General features: G+C 53.9%; 1 protein-coding gene across 6 annotated transcripts; it reads right to left on the reverse strand.

Moving 5' to 3' along the window:
- Positions 1 to 1,905: 1,905 nt before the first annotated feature.
- Fam110a (family with sequence similarity 110 member A) lies at positions 1,906 to 13,074 on the reverse strand. 6 transcript variants are annotated; one of them, XM_031372237.1, is made up of 3 exons: positions 5,780 to 5,919; positions 4,847 to 4,997; positions 1,906 to 3,436 (listed from the first exon to the last, which is right to left on the reverse strand). In XM_031372237.1, exons 2-3 carry the CDS (start codon positions 4,948 to 4,950, stop codon positions 2,470 to 2,472), a joined length of 1,071 nt encoding a protein of 356 aa, XP_031228097.1. In that variant the 5' UTR covers positions 4,951 to 4,997; positions 5,780 to 5,919; the 3' UTR covers positions 1,906 to 2,469. The 6 variants fall into 6 exon arrangements, with proteins under 6 accessions (XP_031228097.1, XP_031228099.1, XP_031228098.1 ...); XM_031372239.1 differs by having other exon boundaries at positions 5,733 to 5,919; XM_031372238.1 differs by lacking the exon at positions 5,780 to 5,919 and adding an exon at positions 5,678 to 5,758.
- Between the last annotated feature and the right edge of the window lie 813 nt (positions 13,075 to 13,887).

Consider the following 13,887-nt stretch of genomic DNA (forward strand, 5'->3'; position numbering starts at 1 on the left):
CTGGCTGGGAGCCCCGGCCAGGGCAGCAGCTGCGGGGTCTCTGTAGAGCTGAGAACAGCAATGCTTAAGCTTAGGCTCCTGATTCTCACACCACGGGAGAAGCAGAACAATGGAGGAGCTGGGTCCCCAGATCCTAGGGCTGCCAGGAAGAGGGGAACCTCACAGCCTTCTGCTTCCACAAATTCTTAGAAGCCCGGGAACCTTCCCAAGACCAGGCAGTACCTGGGGGAGAAATCAAGCCTGGTCCAGCCCCACTGCCACTTCCAGTGATGCCCTCCAGAGTCCTCAGCTACGGAAAGGCACAGCTCTACATTTAGGGCAGATATCCCTGGGCATTCCTGCTTTAGACTCCCCCATCAGATTAACTGTTCTCCCCGCACGCTGGGGAGGACCATGTCTCATAGGGGTACCCAGTGGGTACTTAATGGATGAGGAAGAGAGCTTGAGTACATGGGGAGGGAGAAGCTCCAGGGAGATGCTGACTACTGTGGAAGACCAGGCTGTGGCCCAGGCTACCCTGTGATGGCCCACAAGTTACCACCACTCCATGTTCCATTTCCTGCTCTAAGACCTCACACCTACCTCTCCAAACATCACTTCAAGAATCCAATGAGAGGTATGACCAGCAATAACCAGGAACTGGGGTTCACCACTGTTCCCAAAACCAGAACCCTAATATCTTTGTTTTGTTTTTCAAGACAGGGTTTCTTTGAACAGCCCTGGAACTAGCTCTATAGACGAGGCTGGCCTCCAGTTCACAGAGATCTGCCTGCCTCTGCCTCCCAGCTGCTGGGATGAAGGGGTGTGTGTCACCACTACCCTGCCAGAACCCTAATTCCTTCACATGCCAAGTGCAGCCAGATCACCTACCCTTCTGAGTGGCTGGGGAACAAGTCAGAAAGAGACCATGATCCAAGGCCAGCAGGGTACCCAGAGGGGGAGGGTGGCTGGCCTGGATCTCCAACCTGCTCCTTTTCAGCGTGTGCCAGGTCACTGCCCTCCTGCGCCCATCTCCAGATGGAGCAAGAAGCAACACCTGTCCTCAGTTTCCCCTTCTTTCTCTAAACCTCTCCGGGCCTTTGGGGGTTGGTGGTAAACAGACAGCAGATGTTTGTCAACAACCCAGGGGAAAACTCCTCTTTAATGCTTAAAATAGACCAGCATCAAACCTGTCACCACCACCAAGCCCCTCTCCCCCAAGCCCACCACAGTTAAGCCATCCCCCAGGTCACCCTTTGTGAACCCAGGGAGCCCTGCTGCTCCACTACATTGGAAAAAGCAAACAGATGTGCGGCCGCAGCATCCATGGCTGGCTGCTCTCTCTGCCAGGCCCAGGCACTGGGATACGGATTACTTCAAAACCTCCAAAATACAAGGTCCCAACCCCAAGAGACTGTGCCACCTAGCTCTCCCAAGGCCCAGAAGCAAGACTGGCCTGTCCAGGGTCAGCTGGGGTCACAAGCAAGGCCACCACTCTGGGTTGCTCTCTCTCAAGTTCCTCTTCCTCTAAGAGCGCCCACCTCCAGCTCCTCCTCCGTGACCCCTGGTGACCAAGAGTCAGAGTTTCTTCTTGTTGAGCAGCCCTTGGCAGCCCAGCAGGACTCAGGGAGGCGGAAGCTCAGGGATGCTCCTGCCAGCCTTTTCTCTAAAGGTCCTTCCTTCCAGAAAGAAGCCACTCATTGGCTGGCTGGTTCCTCACCTGCAGAGGAGCCTGCAGGCTTCTGGAGAAGGTGAGGATGCCCAGCTGGATAAATCCCAGATGCGGCCTGCCTGCGCCGACCTAGGAGAGACACTGACCTCCCTCCCGCACACCAAATCCTGGTTCATTCCATTCTGAAGGCCCTATCCCAAAAACTTCTCACACTCCTTCCCCTGTGAACAGAGAAGAGTCCAAAGCTCCCGACCTTGAGAAACAAACATTTGTGTTTATTAACCACAGAGAATTCAGAGCATCAGGCTCTTAACCAGTCCCTCTTATAGTCTACCCGCCTAGGCCAACTGTCAAAACCCAACAAGAACGACAGACAGACCCCATCCTCTCAACCTCCTCCCCGAAGTGAGTTCCCAGGAAGCCAGGGCCCTTTGGGTAAGGAAGAGGAAGTCAGCAAAAGATTACAGACAGGGAATAAGGAAATAGAGCCTGGGGCAGACAGACTTGGCAAACCACTCGGTTCCCAACTCAGTGAAGGGTAAGCGGCCCAAATCCAGTCTCACCAGAGGAAACAGGCAGAAGCACACTTGTATCACAAACCTTGTTGGGGGCTGGGGGAGGCCAAAGACAACAGCAAACCTATGCAGGTCAGTCCTTGCTTGCCAGAGGATGCTGGTCTAGGTCTAAGACTTGGCCTCTACACTAAATTCACCCAAGGGTCTCTGGGTCTGCAGGTAGACAGCCAATGGATACAGGAAAGTACAAAGTGCCAACTGTCTCTTCACGATGTCCTTCAGGGAAGTCTACATCCAAGAGGCCTAGCCCTCAGTGGTGGGGGAGTCTCGTGCTTGCCGCAACCCATACAGCCACTTAATCACACGGGCATTTCGCTCGATCACAGACACCCCATAGGGGACACGCTCCAGGGTCCGCTCTTCCACTGTAGCAGAGCTGCGGCGCGAGCAGCCCCCTTCAGAGCTGCAAGGTCCAGCACTTGGCCCGGCTAGAGACACGATGTCCGAGTTGGCCCTTGCTAGGTGGGCCACCCCCAACCCTCGTGCTTCCTCAGGGTCCAGGCCGCAGAAGTTAAAAAAGCGCTCGAGATCTGCTGCTGCCCTGGAAAAGCGCTCACTCAGGTCTGACTTGGAGCGCTGCAGACCAGGGGGCCGGCCCGGGCTGGAAGTGGTAGTAGTGCCAGGTGATGGATAGGGCCGAGCAGGTGAAGCAGGCAGGGGACGAACATCCACTCGGCGCACCGCTACCGTACTAGGCGGCGGACGAGGAGGGGTGGCTGGTGGGACCTTGTGGGCAGATCCTTCTGGCCGTCCAGGTGTTCGGCTGGCCTCAGATGGGGAGACCGGACTATCACACAAGTTGATGAGGCTGCTAAGGATGTCGAGGTCCAGTTGGGGCCGGCGGCCAGAACAGGGCAGGACTCGGCGGCTGGGTGTGAGCACTGGGCCGCGAGGACCAGGGCTGAAGAGGGGCTGTCTGGCTAGCGGGGGCTGCACAGGCTCTTGGCGGGTGTTGGCCACACGCAGGCTCTTGACGTATTTAGCCTTATCAGCCTCCAGGCGTTCCACAGCACTCGGTTTCCTGGCTCCCCCGTCTGCTGGCCTTGGTAGCAGGTAGCCGGGGACCTTGGTTCGCGGGCGAAAAGGTAGGGCGGGGGGGGCGGGGGCTCCAGGGCTCAGCGTATCCACAGGCATGGCTGTTACATACCCCGAGGGCAGAGGCGAGAAGACAGACACAGGCACAAAGTTGGCAGCTGGATACCGGGCTCCGCTGCAAGCAGGGAAAGAAGACAGGCTCAGCACGTTCAGACAAAGGCTCACTGGCGGCGAAGCCTGCGCTATTATAAAGTAAAGGGCACGCCCCGGCCTCGCAAAGAGCCAATCACCAGGCAAAATGTACTACTGGAAGGCTTGTGGCCACACCCACGCCATTTCCCTCCAATAGTGGGCGGGGACCTGCACAGCTGAGAGAAAGGTAAAGAAGCTAGGTCCACTTTAAAGAGAGCAAAATAGGCTCAAGGCCCAGTGACCTCTCAACAGCCCCGTTTAAGGATTGGGAAACTGAAGCTCAAGGAGGAAATGGACTTGCTTAAGCCACCCCTTACTTCCAAGAGAAAGGGTACTAGGGACTGGGCAGTTGGGGTTGAATGACCATCATTCACATCCCATCCCACCTGAACTGCACAGAGAGCCAGATACCACCACCATCCAGCAACTAACCCAGGCAGGAAGCTGTGCATTGCCAACCACCTGCCTGGACATGCTAGGCCCACAAGGGGCACAAAAGCAAGAGGCTGCAAGGGAGGAGCAGAAAGTCCCCGTCCCCACCCTAGCAGAGTCCAGATTAGAGTGGCTTCCAGGATATGGCTCCGAGGCCAAGCCCATAGAGATCCAGGCATGTGGACAGGCATAAATATCAGCCCCAAGCTATGCTGTTGCAAGGAACTATCCAGGCCACATTCCACCCAGTGCTGTGCTGTGCTGTGCTGCTGACCAACAACCATGACAGTGTTCATGGGCTGCAGGGCTCAAGTGTCCCCATGGTTATCCAAGAGTCAAGACCAAGTCAACCCTGCCATCTCTGTTTCCAAGGAAACAAGGTCAGAAAGTGCCAGTTTCCTCACCACCCAGGCCCCTCAAATATACACAATGTAAAACCCACATGCCAAACCTCCCAGTCTGTAAAGGGAGGGTGAGTGGATCCCCCAGGGCATTTGCAGTTGAGGTCACTCGGCAGCCACCAGCCCCTGAGTCATACTAGCCATGCTTCAAGTTCTCCAAGGCTGCATGGCAGGTGGCTACTATGCCAGACAGCACTGAGCCGGAGCGTGCCCAAACACAGTAAAACCTCGCCAGAACAACCAGGCATCTCAAGACAGGGATCCCCACTGTGTGCCAGACTCTCAGAGCTACTGTCTTGTACCACCTCCAAGAGCCTGGAAGCCACTGTTACCATTTTGTAGCTGGGGAAACTGAGAGTCTGGGAGTGACTTCCTTAGGTCCCAACGGAGATTAAAAAGGCAGATTCCCATGAGGCCTAGCCTGAGCATACTAATTCCTATCACACCACTTCTCCACGTACCACACACACACACATGCACACACGCACACACACATGCACACATACACATACACACACAATCTCTTTTCTCGTTATATCCATTGGTACCATATAACTTACTGTGGATAAGGTTCTTTCTTTCTTTGCTGTCCCCAACTCCCTAAAATGTCAGCTCCACGAGGGCACAGGTTACGGCTGCTTTGGTCACTGAGTCTCAGCTTCATGATGTGGTTCTCAATACATGCTAGATATTCCACAAGTGTGTCCTGAACTAAAATGCCCATGGAAATCGGCTAAGAGCCAGCACACCAGTGAACAAGAGACGCCCTGCCCACCGCAGGCAGGTGGGTCCAGGGTAGGGGGTGGAGTGCCACCAGGACTGGCAATCCAGGACAAGCTTTCTCTAGGTTTTTAACTGTGAGCAAATTCCATCACCAGTTTTAAAAGACAACTGGTATTGGGCAAGCATAGTATGTCTACAGCTATATCTGCTCCTGTATCTTCTCTCCCCAGCCCCTACAGAGACCTCAGCACAGTTTTGGGGAGGAGAGTTCTCCCAAGGTTTAAGGGGCTGTTGGGCACAAAAGGAAGGCTGGCCCCACACAGACCCCCCAACTGACCTTGGGTGGTTAAGGTCTGGCCTGCAGAACTGCTCCAGAGCCCTGTCTAGGTAGCCAGACTCTGCCCTACCTCCCTAAGCCCCACAATCTGCCCTGCCACCCAAACCAGTCCAACCCGTTGGTAGTGGCTGACGCAGTTCCCTCCCCAACATCACCTGGGAAAGAGGAAGGAGGTCAGAGGGGAAGGGCTAGGGCAGAAGCTCCCCCCACTACCACCTTGCTTTTGTACCCACCACCTAACCCTACACAGAAATGGGGGTGGGGACAGATGTGTGTTCCCAAGCCTGGTCTGGTAGACACCAGGGTCCTCGCTCTCCCACCAGCCTCGCACCTTGCACAAGAGGCACGCTGTTCCCCTATCTAAACCCAGTTAAAAATAGACCTCCCTGTGCCTTCGGGTCACCGCTGGAGAGATCAAACGGGTTCGCAGCACCTGGAAAATGGGCAGCGCTCCCGAAACCAGACGCATTGTCAGAGACTAAGGCTCTGACAGGGTGTGAGCAGACCCCGCCCCCTCCAAGGGTCTCTAAGCCCGATCCAGAAGGGCAGACCTAAGCCCCAGCAAGGACAAAGGAGACAGCTGGTAAGAGCTGATCACAATGAGCCAGCGGATCCGCGCCCCAACGCACGTCACAGGGGCCCCTCCAAGAGGAAGCTAGGATCCCGGTCGCCAAGTGAGATTTAACGTCTCCTTTGAGGTCTCTTTTCACCACGAGCTTCCAAATGCTCCCGCGAATGCACTAACCTTGAGCCTTTCTGGTCACTATTCCAGTGTCGTAGCCCGACTTCGCCCCTCCCTTCAGGCTCCCAAGGAGTAAGTAGGTCAGAACTCCAGGAAAGCCCCTAGTTTGGTTTTGGGTCGTCCTCACTTGGAGGCAGTCCTGGAAACTCAGGCGGCGATGCTTGGGCTGAGCGAAGGCTGTGTGACCCCCACCATCTGCTGTGCCTCTCTGAGCGGGAGTTGGCCCACGGCTCGAATGCAGAGACTGAAGGGACAATCCCTGATGTGCCCCTCACTCCCAAGCACCGCAACATACCTGGCTGTGCAAGCCGCCTCCTTCCAGCGGCCTGCACGCCTCCCGCCCACCAGGCTCAGGTAGCCGGCTTTTGCGCAACTTCCGGGGCCTGGCAGGTGAACCTGCCAGCTGGGAGTGTTCCAGGAGAGGGAAGGAGGGCCAGGCAGTGACCGCAATGGGTGACTGACGCCCGGTGTGGGAACCTAGCCGGAACAGCGCCCCCAGGCTCACCCAGCCGGGCACTTATCGGAGCTGGAGCCTGCACAGCCGGCAACACATCTGACGAAGTTGTGCGGGATTCTCGCTGATGTCCACGGCCAGGCACGGGAAAGTGGTTTTTCTGGGCATTTAGTCTTTCCGTGATTAAACGGGGCGCAGGGAGCATTAGTGTGGTCTGGGTAGCCTTCCTATGAGGCAACTCCATTGTCATCAAGCTGACTAATGGAAACCCCAGACAGGCCAGTCTGAGTCATTTGCCCAAAGTTGATGAGGGGGGTTGGGAGGTGAGGTCCAACCTGGGTACTTTCCCTCCCACCACTCCTTAAATGTCAGTCACCCTTTTCTCCTGTGTGCCAGCAGGTGGCTGGGCCACAGTCCCATGAACAAGAAGGGTGGGACCTTGGGGAAGAGCCCACCGTGAGCTCTCAAAGCTTGAGGTTGCAGACTACAGCTTTGTGCCAGCGAGAGGGATTAAGAGGGACAGCCACAGCAGAGTGGCATGAGATAGCCCATTTAACCCTGGAACATCAGGATCAACAGGAAGTGGGCAATCTGAAACCCATATTTCACAGAGGAGACCAAACACTACTGGGGAGATTCCAGGTAGGGGGTCCACCTGTTCCCACAGCCAGTCCAAGCCTTCTGTCACTTTCCAGGGTATTGTGAGGTCTGGGGGGAAGGAGATGCCCATCAAGGCTTCAGATCCCAGGGGCCCCCGGGAAAAGCAGCCTTGTACCCAGGTGTTGGCTGGGCCAGGGCCGGGGAGGAGCAGACAGAAAGGAGCTCCTGTCCACTTCCCTTCCCTCTGAACACTGATGTTCCCTCTAGTCATGGATATTTATGGGGATGGGCTACAGGTCATCCTCCGTGGCCTGCCAGCACACTCAATGCCTGGCCCTAGCTGAGATAACAAAGGGGCAGGCTTAGAGCTGGCCTCGGGCACTAACAGTAGAAATACAAAGACTGCGCCTGTCAAGGTGAAGCCCGGTCATTTCTGCACATTTCTTTGGCAGCAGACATTGTTTGAAACTTTTTGTTGTTGCCATTAGTGGAGAATGGGTGGTTTTTTTGTTGTTGGTGGTGGTGGTGATGGATTTTGTTTTGTTTTGTTTTTTTCAAGACAGGGTTTCTCTGTGTTGCCCTGGCTGTCCTAGAACTCACTTTGTAGACCAGGCTGGCCTCGAACTCAGAAATCTGCCTGCCTCTGCCTCCCAAGTGCTGGGATCAAAGGTGTGTGCCACCACTGCCCGGCGAGTGTTTGTTTTAAACAGGGTTTTACAGGACAGAACTCTGAAACTCTCCGTCCTCTTGCCTCGACCATCCTTCTGGGGTTACATGTGCACACTGCCATGCCTATCTCAAATTATGTATGAACTCCGCCTTTGACCCCAGCACTTGGGAGGCAGAGGCAGGCGAATTTCTGAGTTCGAGGCCAGCCTGGTCTACAGAGTGAGTTCCAGGACAGCCAAGGCTACACAGAGAAACTCTGTCTCGAAAATCCAAAAAGAAAAAACAAAAAAGAAAAGAAATTATATATGAACACATTCTATTCTTATAGCCATCTATGAGGTAGCTACTGCTATTGTGCCCATTCTACAGATGAAAAAAAACCTGAGGCTTAGAGAAGTGATGCCACCTCCCTGAGATCACACAGTCAGCAAATGAGAGCCAGGATTTGAACCCAGGCTTGGATATGGAAAGGAGAGAAACAAGAGACAGAATGTGCCTCCTGGGAAATCTGTAAGACCCCACAGATAGCTTGCATGGGCTCCGTAAGGAGCTGCCACCTGAGGAAATTCATCCAGATAAGTTTGGGGCTGTAGTTCCCTCAGCTGCATCATGGGGCATAATGGCAGTATTTTTCTAGCAGATTTCGCTGCTGCAGTGCTTGACCGCTGTACTGCTATACATTCCGGTAATAAATTGCTGTCCCCCACCCCCCATGCAGCCCTTGATCTCTGCCCACATCTACCACTTCATCCACTGTCATTCCTGGCCCGGCCACAAAGCCCTCCTGGCTAATCCTTTACAAAGGTTTTTCCTGCCCCGGGGCCTTTGCACAAACTGCTGTCTGTCTAGAACCTCTTTCCTCACTGTCTTCAACCCTTATTTTAGCTGTCACCCCTCTGAGGACCCTCCCTGTCTATCCCAGGAGGCCCCCGTAGACCTTCTTGCCTCCTTTGTGCCCCTCAAAGCACCTTGGCTGATCTTGGCATCCCTGGTGTTCACTTGTGATTTCCCAGCTGCCCACTGGACTGAGCCCCAATACTCTGCTGTGTGTCTTCCTTCCAGGAACAAACAGAAGGGAATATCGCTGACCAAGAGGCTGAAGGAGGCCCAGGCCAGCATCAAGATACACACATCGAACACATACAGACTTCTGTATGTCAGTCACACTCCAGTTTCTAAAAGAAGGAAAGAGGGGGAGAGGAGGGAGACACGGAGGAGGGAGGACCACAGTAAAGGAAGGAGCATAGAACAGCTCCTTTGTAGGAGGATTTGACCAGAGCTTGGTAATCAGCTAGTTCACTGGCCATTTCCCCCTTGTAATTAATAATTAGCCGGGGTGCAGGAGAGACCAGGATCCCTGAGTGCCAACTCTCCCCTAGGCTTCCACATTACACTGCCTTTCCACACAGTCCTCTGCCAGCCTTCCATCAACCCTGCTCCAGCCATGGTCTGTTCTTCCTCCAAAGATGTAGAGTCAAATCTTCAGGGTTCTGGACCGTCCCACCCAAACCTCCACTTCAGGGAGATCTCCATGCCTCAGTTTCCCCCACTCCATCAAAGTGAGAGCCATGACGATGGTTGGATGGGCAGCTCCTCCAGAGCCTCGCTCTGGGGAAGGTGTCCACCAACACCTGCAAGGACAAGAGCAGCAGTGTAGTGCAGTCAGTGCATGTAGCCCTTCCACATAGCCAGGCGTGGTGGCCATACCTTAATTCCATGAGTTTGAAGCCAGTCTGTGACACTCTCATGCGCTCATGCATACACACACACACACACATACACACACACACACACACACACACACACACACACACACACGCAATCTACAGAGGGAATATAAGGAACTATGCTCAACATTACTTCATTGGACCATTAAAGAAGTAGAAATCAAAATCATAGCAACAGTGCCACACCCATTAGCACAGATCCTATCCAAAACATACATTATGATGATGTTAGTGTTGGTGAGGAAGAGCCACCTTAGAATCCTGTTCAGTGGCGCTGAGCATGACAACCACAGCATGGCAGTCCCTTACAAGTTGAGCAGTGACCAGAGAAACATCTAGGAGTCAGACTTCTAAACCCTCACATTGAGTCCCCAGCAGCATGTCACCACAGCCAAAAGGCGGGCACAACCCAAGTGCCCACCAATGAATGAATGGGTAAAGAAACGGAAAACACACATGTCTGGTCAATTATTCGGCCTTTAAGAGGGAAAACTGACTGCTGCAGCATGAATTGAAGTTGAAGGCAGCAGGCTGACTGCAATAAACCGCATCCAATGAGACAGTGACTCCCTGCTTCTGTGTGCACAGAGTCGAAACACCAGGAACGGAGTAGGTAGCATGGCAGTGCCGGGGCATCTGAGGGTGGGAAATGACTGGTAATTGGATATAGAGTTGTGTACGTCAAAGTGGTGAAGTTGGGGCTAGAGAGATGGCTTGGGGTAAAAAGTGCTTGCCATACAAGCCTGGGGATCTGAGTGCAGTCTCCTGACCCCACAGTGGAAGGAGAGAACCGACTCCTCTAAGTGTCCCCTCACGCGCCTGCTGTAGCATACGTATCCATGAAATAAAAGCAGAAATGCCCTCACTTCATAGAGTGGACGGAAATCACAGCCCACACTGGTAAAGTTCTCAGCACGGGGCAAGTGTTCCAAGCCCAGGCAGCTGTGTGTCCTCTCTTCCCAGTAGAAGGTGGGATTTCTAGGGTTGATCATTTTAGGATATTCTGTACCACCCACCTGCTTCTCTGTCCTTTCAAAGGAAACCTGGCTCAGGCTTGGTAGACAGGGAGGCCTATGGCTGTGGCAGAAGAGGATCAAGAAGGCTCCAGGCAGTGGGGGAAAAGACAGCCCAGCTGTCCAGGTCAGACGCCCTGCTGGGCATTCTCCAGGGCAGGCCAGGTTCCAAGCTATTTCTGTAGTTTTCACTAGGTTCATGCCCTGGCCTGCCCAGGAGTCAGTCAGCCTTGCTCAGAGTAGCTTTGCACAAACGTCAAGGAAGGGAGTTAGGAGTGGGCCGCCACGGGAGGGGCAAGGACGCCTGGGACAGTGAGCTCCTGCATCAACCCCTCTCCCAACACGCTCTCCACTAACTCAAACTCTGGGGACTCAGTTTGCACCCTGACAAAAATGGGAACAAAGGCAGATTTGCAGTGAAGGATGGAGGGAGGGAGGGAGAGAGGGGAGAGAGAAAGACTACTAACAAGCAAGGCCTTAGGGAAAGGCCTTGACACAGGATGGGAAGGTGAGGCTAGAATTAGGCCTGTGGCCACACCCACTTCCTGTCCTACAGTGCCTTCTGCCTAGGCCTGAACTCACATGCAGTGTTTCACTCCAGCTCAGAATGTGAAGAAACTTGCCCAAACTTACACAGCCAATGACAAACCACAGGCAGGGCAGTGACCTCATAACTTTCTGTAGATGTAATCACTATGTCTGTGGCTTCTCAATTAGTTGGCCCACAGTCAAGGTTTAGGAGTGCAAAGCGCATCATGCTATGTGTGTAATTCTCACCCAGCCCCTTTGCTCAGTAATCTACATTCTTCTTGGTACCACAAAAGTATCTAAGGAGTTTCAGATTATTTCCCACCAGCCCCTACTGAGGGCCATTCTGCACCTGTCCAGTTCTTGCTTGCTTCAAGGCATTGAAGCATCACATGACATCTGTCATTTTGCCTAGAGTGAAGTAGCTGGATGGGGGGTGGGGGGTGGGGGGTGGGGTGTGTGTGTGTGTGTGTGTGTGTGTGTGTGTGTGCGCACGAGCATGCTTATGACAGTGCCTGTGCTGGCTCTGCTGGGCAGAGTCCACCTGAGTGACACCACCCTATCCTGCTCCACCCCCAGCACAATACACAGCAAATGGCCAACAGATGTTGGCTTTGTTCATCTTGATTCTGCAAGTTTTGGGCACCCTGACATTTTGTGCCCGTGTTAAGCATCTCACTTGCCTGACACATTCCACTGGGGAAGATAATAAACTACCTAATAAGATACCTCATGCACAATATGGAACAGATGCTACTGAGAAAAACAGGGCACTCAGGGAGAGACCAGGCTACAGAAAGCTAGACGATGTGGAAAGAAATGAGGTAGAGGTGTAACTCATCTAGTAGACTGCTCGCTTAGCACAAACCAAGCCCTGGGTTCGATCCTGAAAATGGCATAAAACTGATGTGTCAGTGGCACGCACTTGTCATCCGAGGAGGCAGACTTAGGAAGATGGGGAGTTCAAGACCAGCCTGGTATACAGAGTAATATTGAGGGCAGCTTGGGCCATACAAGAGCTGGGGTACGGGGCATAGCACAAAGAAAGATAGACAAAAACAACTCCCGCAGAGCCAGAATGAGGCTCAGAGGAAGAGCAGTTCCCTTCAGAAGAGATCCTTCTTCACATCGGCGATTTCCTGTGTCAAGGACTGAAGACTCCTGCATAGTTAAGCCTGTGCCTTTGAGCAACAGCCTCAACTGCTCAGAACCTCAGATTCCCCACCTACGAAGAGAGATCAACAACAGGGGAGTCCAGCCTAAATTAGATGCTCCACTTGGGAGGGCCTGACCCTGCAACCCAACACACACACACACACACACACACACACACACACATACACACGAGACACACGAGACACACATGACTTCCTGGAACTTTGGATCTGCAGTCCTAGGAAATCAATCCTGCCTCCAGGAGGCCCACTGAGAGGGCAGCACTGGGAACTAGGACTCGGAACCCTTTAGGCAGAAAAGTTGCAAATGGGGAAGGAATGGCATATGTCTTGAGGGGGAACTCCGAGGGCCGGTAGGGCCTAGCCCTGGCATCCCCTCCCCAAAATCCCCTGAAAGAGTAACCAACCCGCTGGGGTCCTCAGATCAGCCAGGAGCGGGGCTGCAAGGTAGGACAGGGAAACAGCCTGGATCCTCTGCTGGTCCCCTAGCTGGACACTAGACACGAACTCTCCTCTGTCGACCCCCGGTGCTGAGATTCTTGCCTGGGTTGATGCGTGGGCACTGCCCCCGGACCCTCCGCCCCCTACCCCCATGCTCACCTGCAGCCCACGTCCGGAGGAATCCCGCTCCTCGCCGGCTGCCGAGGCTGACAGCTGGTGCTCCTCGCGGACCTGAGGAGGCTTCTGTGTGTGGAAGACTGGCGAGCTCTTCCGAATGGGAGGCCCCGGCCGTCCCACGATCCCGCCGGGAGAGCGTCCCCAGGGCCCAGAGGAAAGGGAAGTGAGCCCGCCGTCCCCGTCGTTGCAATGGTTCGCCCCGGACTTCCTGATTGGCCCGTCGCTTCCGTTCGAACGGCGCGCCACCCGGGTTGCCAGGCAACGTCAGGAGCGGCAGATGCAGCTGGGCGACTGCTGCCCAGAGCCCCAGCTGTCTGCTCGGCCTTCCGGCTGCCCAGACCTTGGCAGACCTTTCTTCTCTTCCAGCTGGATTTCCTCAGTCTCCAGCTGCAAGAGTTACTAGTCCCAAATTTGTTTGCTTGGTTTTGCACAGGCCCAAGTGCCAACATTTTTGGGTCAGGGACTTGACCCATAACTAGCCTAGCCCAGGCTGGCCGCAGTCTCCTTAGTACTAGGATTGTAGGTCTATACCACACCTGGCTCTCTCTTTTCACTTTTTTTCTTTTGAGACAGGGACTCACCAAGTTGCCCAGGCTGACTTGGAATTCATGTTTTTTGGTCCAAGTAGTCCTCAAACTTGCTGCCTGCCTTAGTCTACCCATGAGTTGGTGTTAAATGCCCACCCCCAAGCTGGGCTCTACTCCCAAACCCCTCTCTATGGGTCTACCCACAATCCTCTTTCCCTCTCTGTTCCCCTAACTGCAATGACAAGTCAATTAGTTTTCAAATGTGTACACCACTGGTTCCCACGGTGCTTATCAAAACCACATCAATTATAGAAGTCCATCCTGGGAAAGAAACTGAACCGAGCTTTCTACATAATTCTTGTCAGTACTCATGACCCAGCTCTGAGGTACCTACCTTCAATTGTCTCCAGTTTCCCGTTGGGAATATTATGCAGTAATTTACAGTGATGGGATTAAGTGACATTTAATAACAATGGAAGAGCTGGGCA

This window comes from Mastomys coucha, unplaced genomic scaffold (genome assembly GCF_008632895.1).
Source record: "Mastomys coucha isolate ucsf_1 unplaced genomic scaffold, UCSF_Mcou_1 pScaffold15, whole genome shotgun sequence".
Classification (NCBI taxonomy): Eukaryota; Metazoa; Chordata; class Mammalia; order Rodentia; family Muridae; genus Mastomys; species Mastomys coucha.

Bases quoted from the DNA above. Each gene is read 5' to 3' on its own strand.
- Fam110a (XM_031372237.1), bottom strand. From the start codon at position 4,950: ATGAAGCTGAGACTCAGTGACCAAAGCAGCCGTAACCTGTGCCCTCGT. The intron at 3,437-4,846 runs GTAAGTTATATG...CCCTGCTTGCAG, and splicing joins AAGAAAGAACCTTATCCACA to CGGAGCCCGGTATCCAGCTG.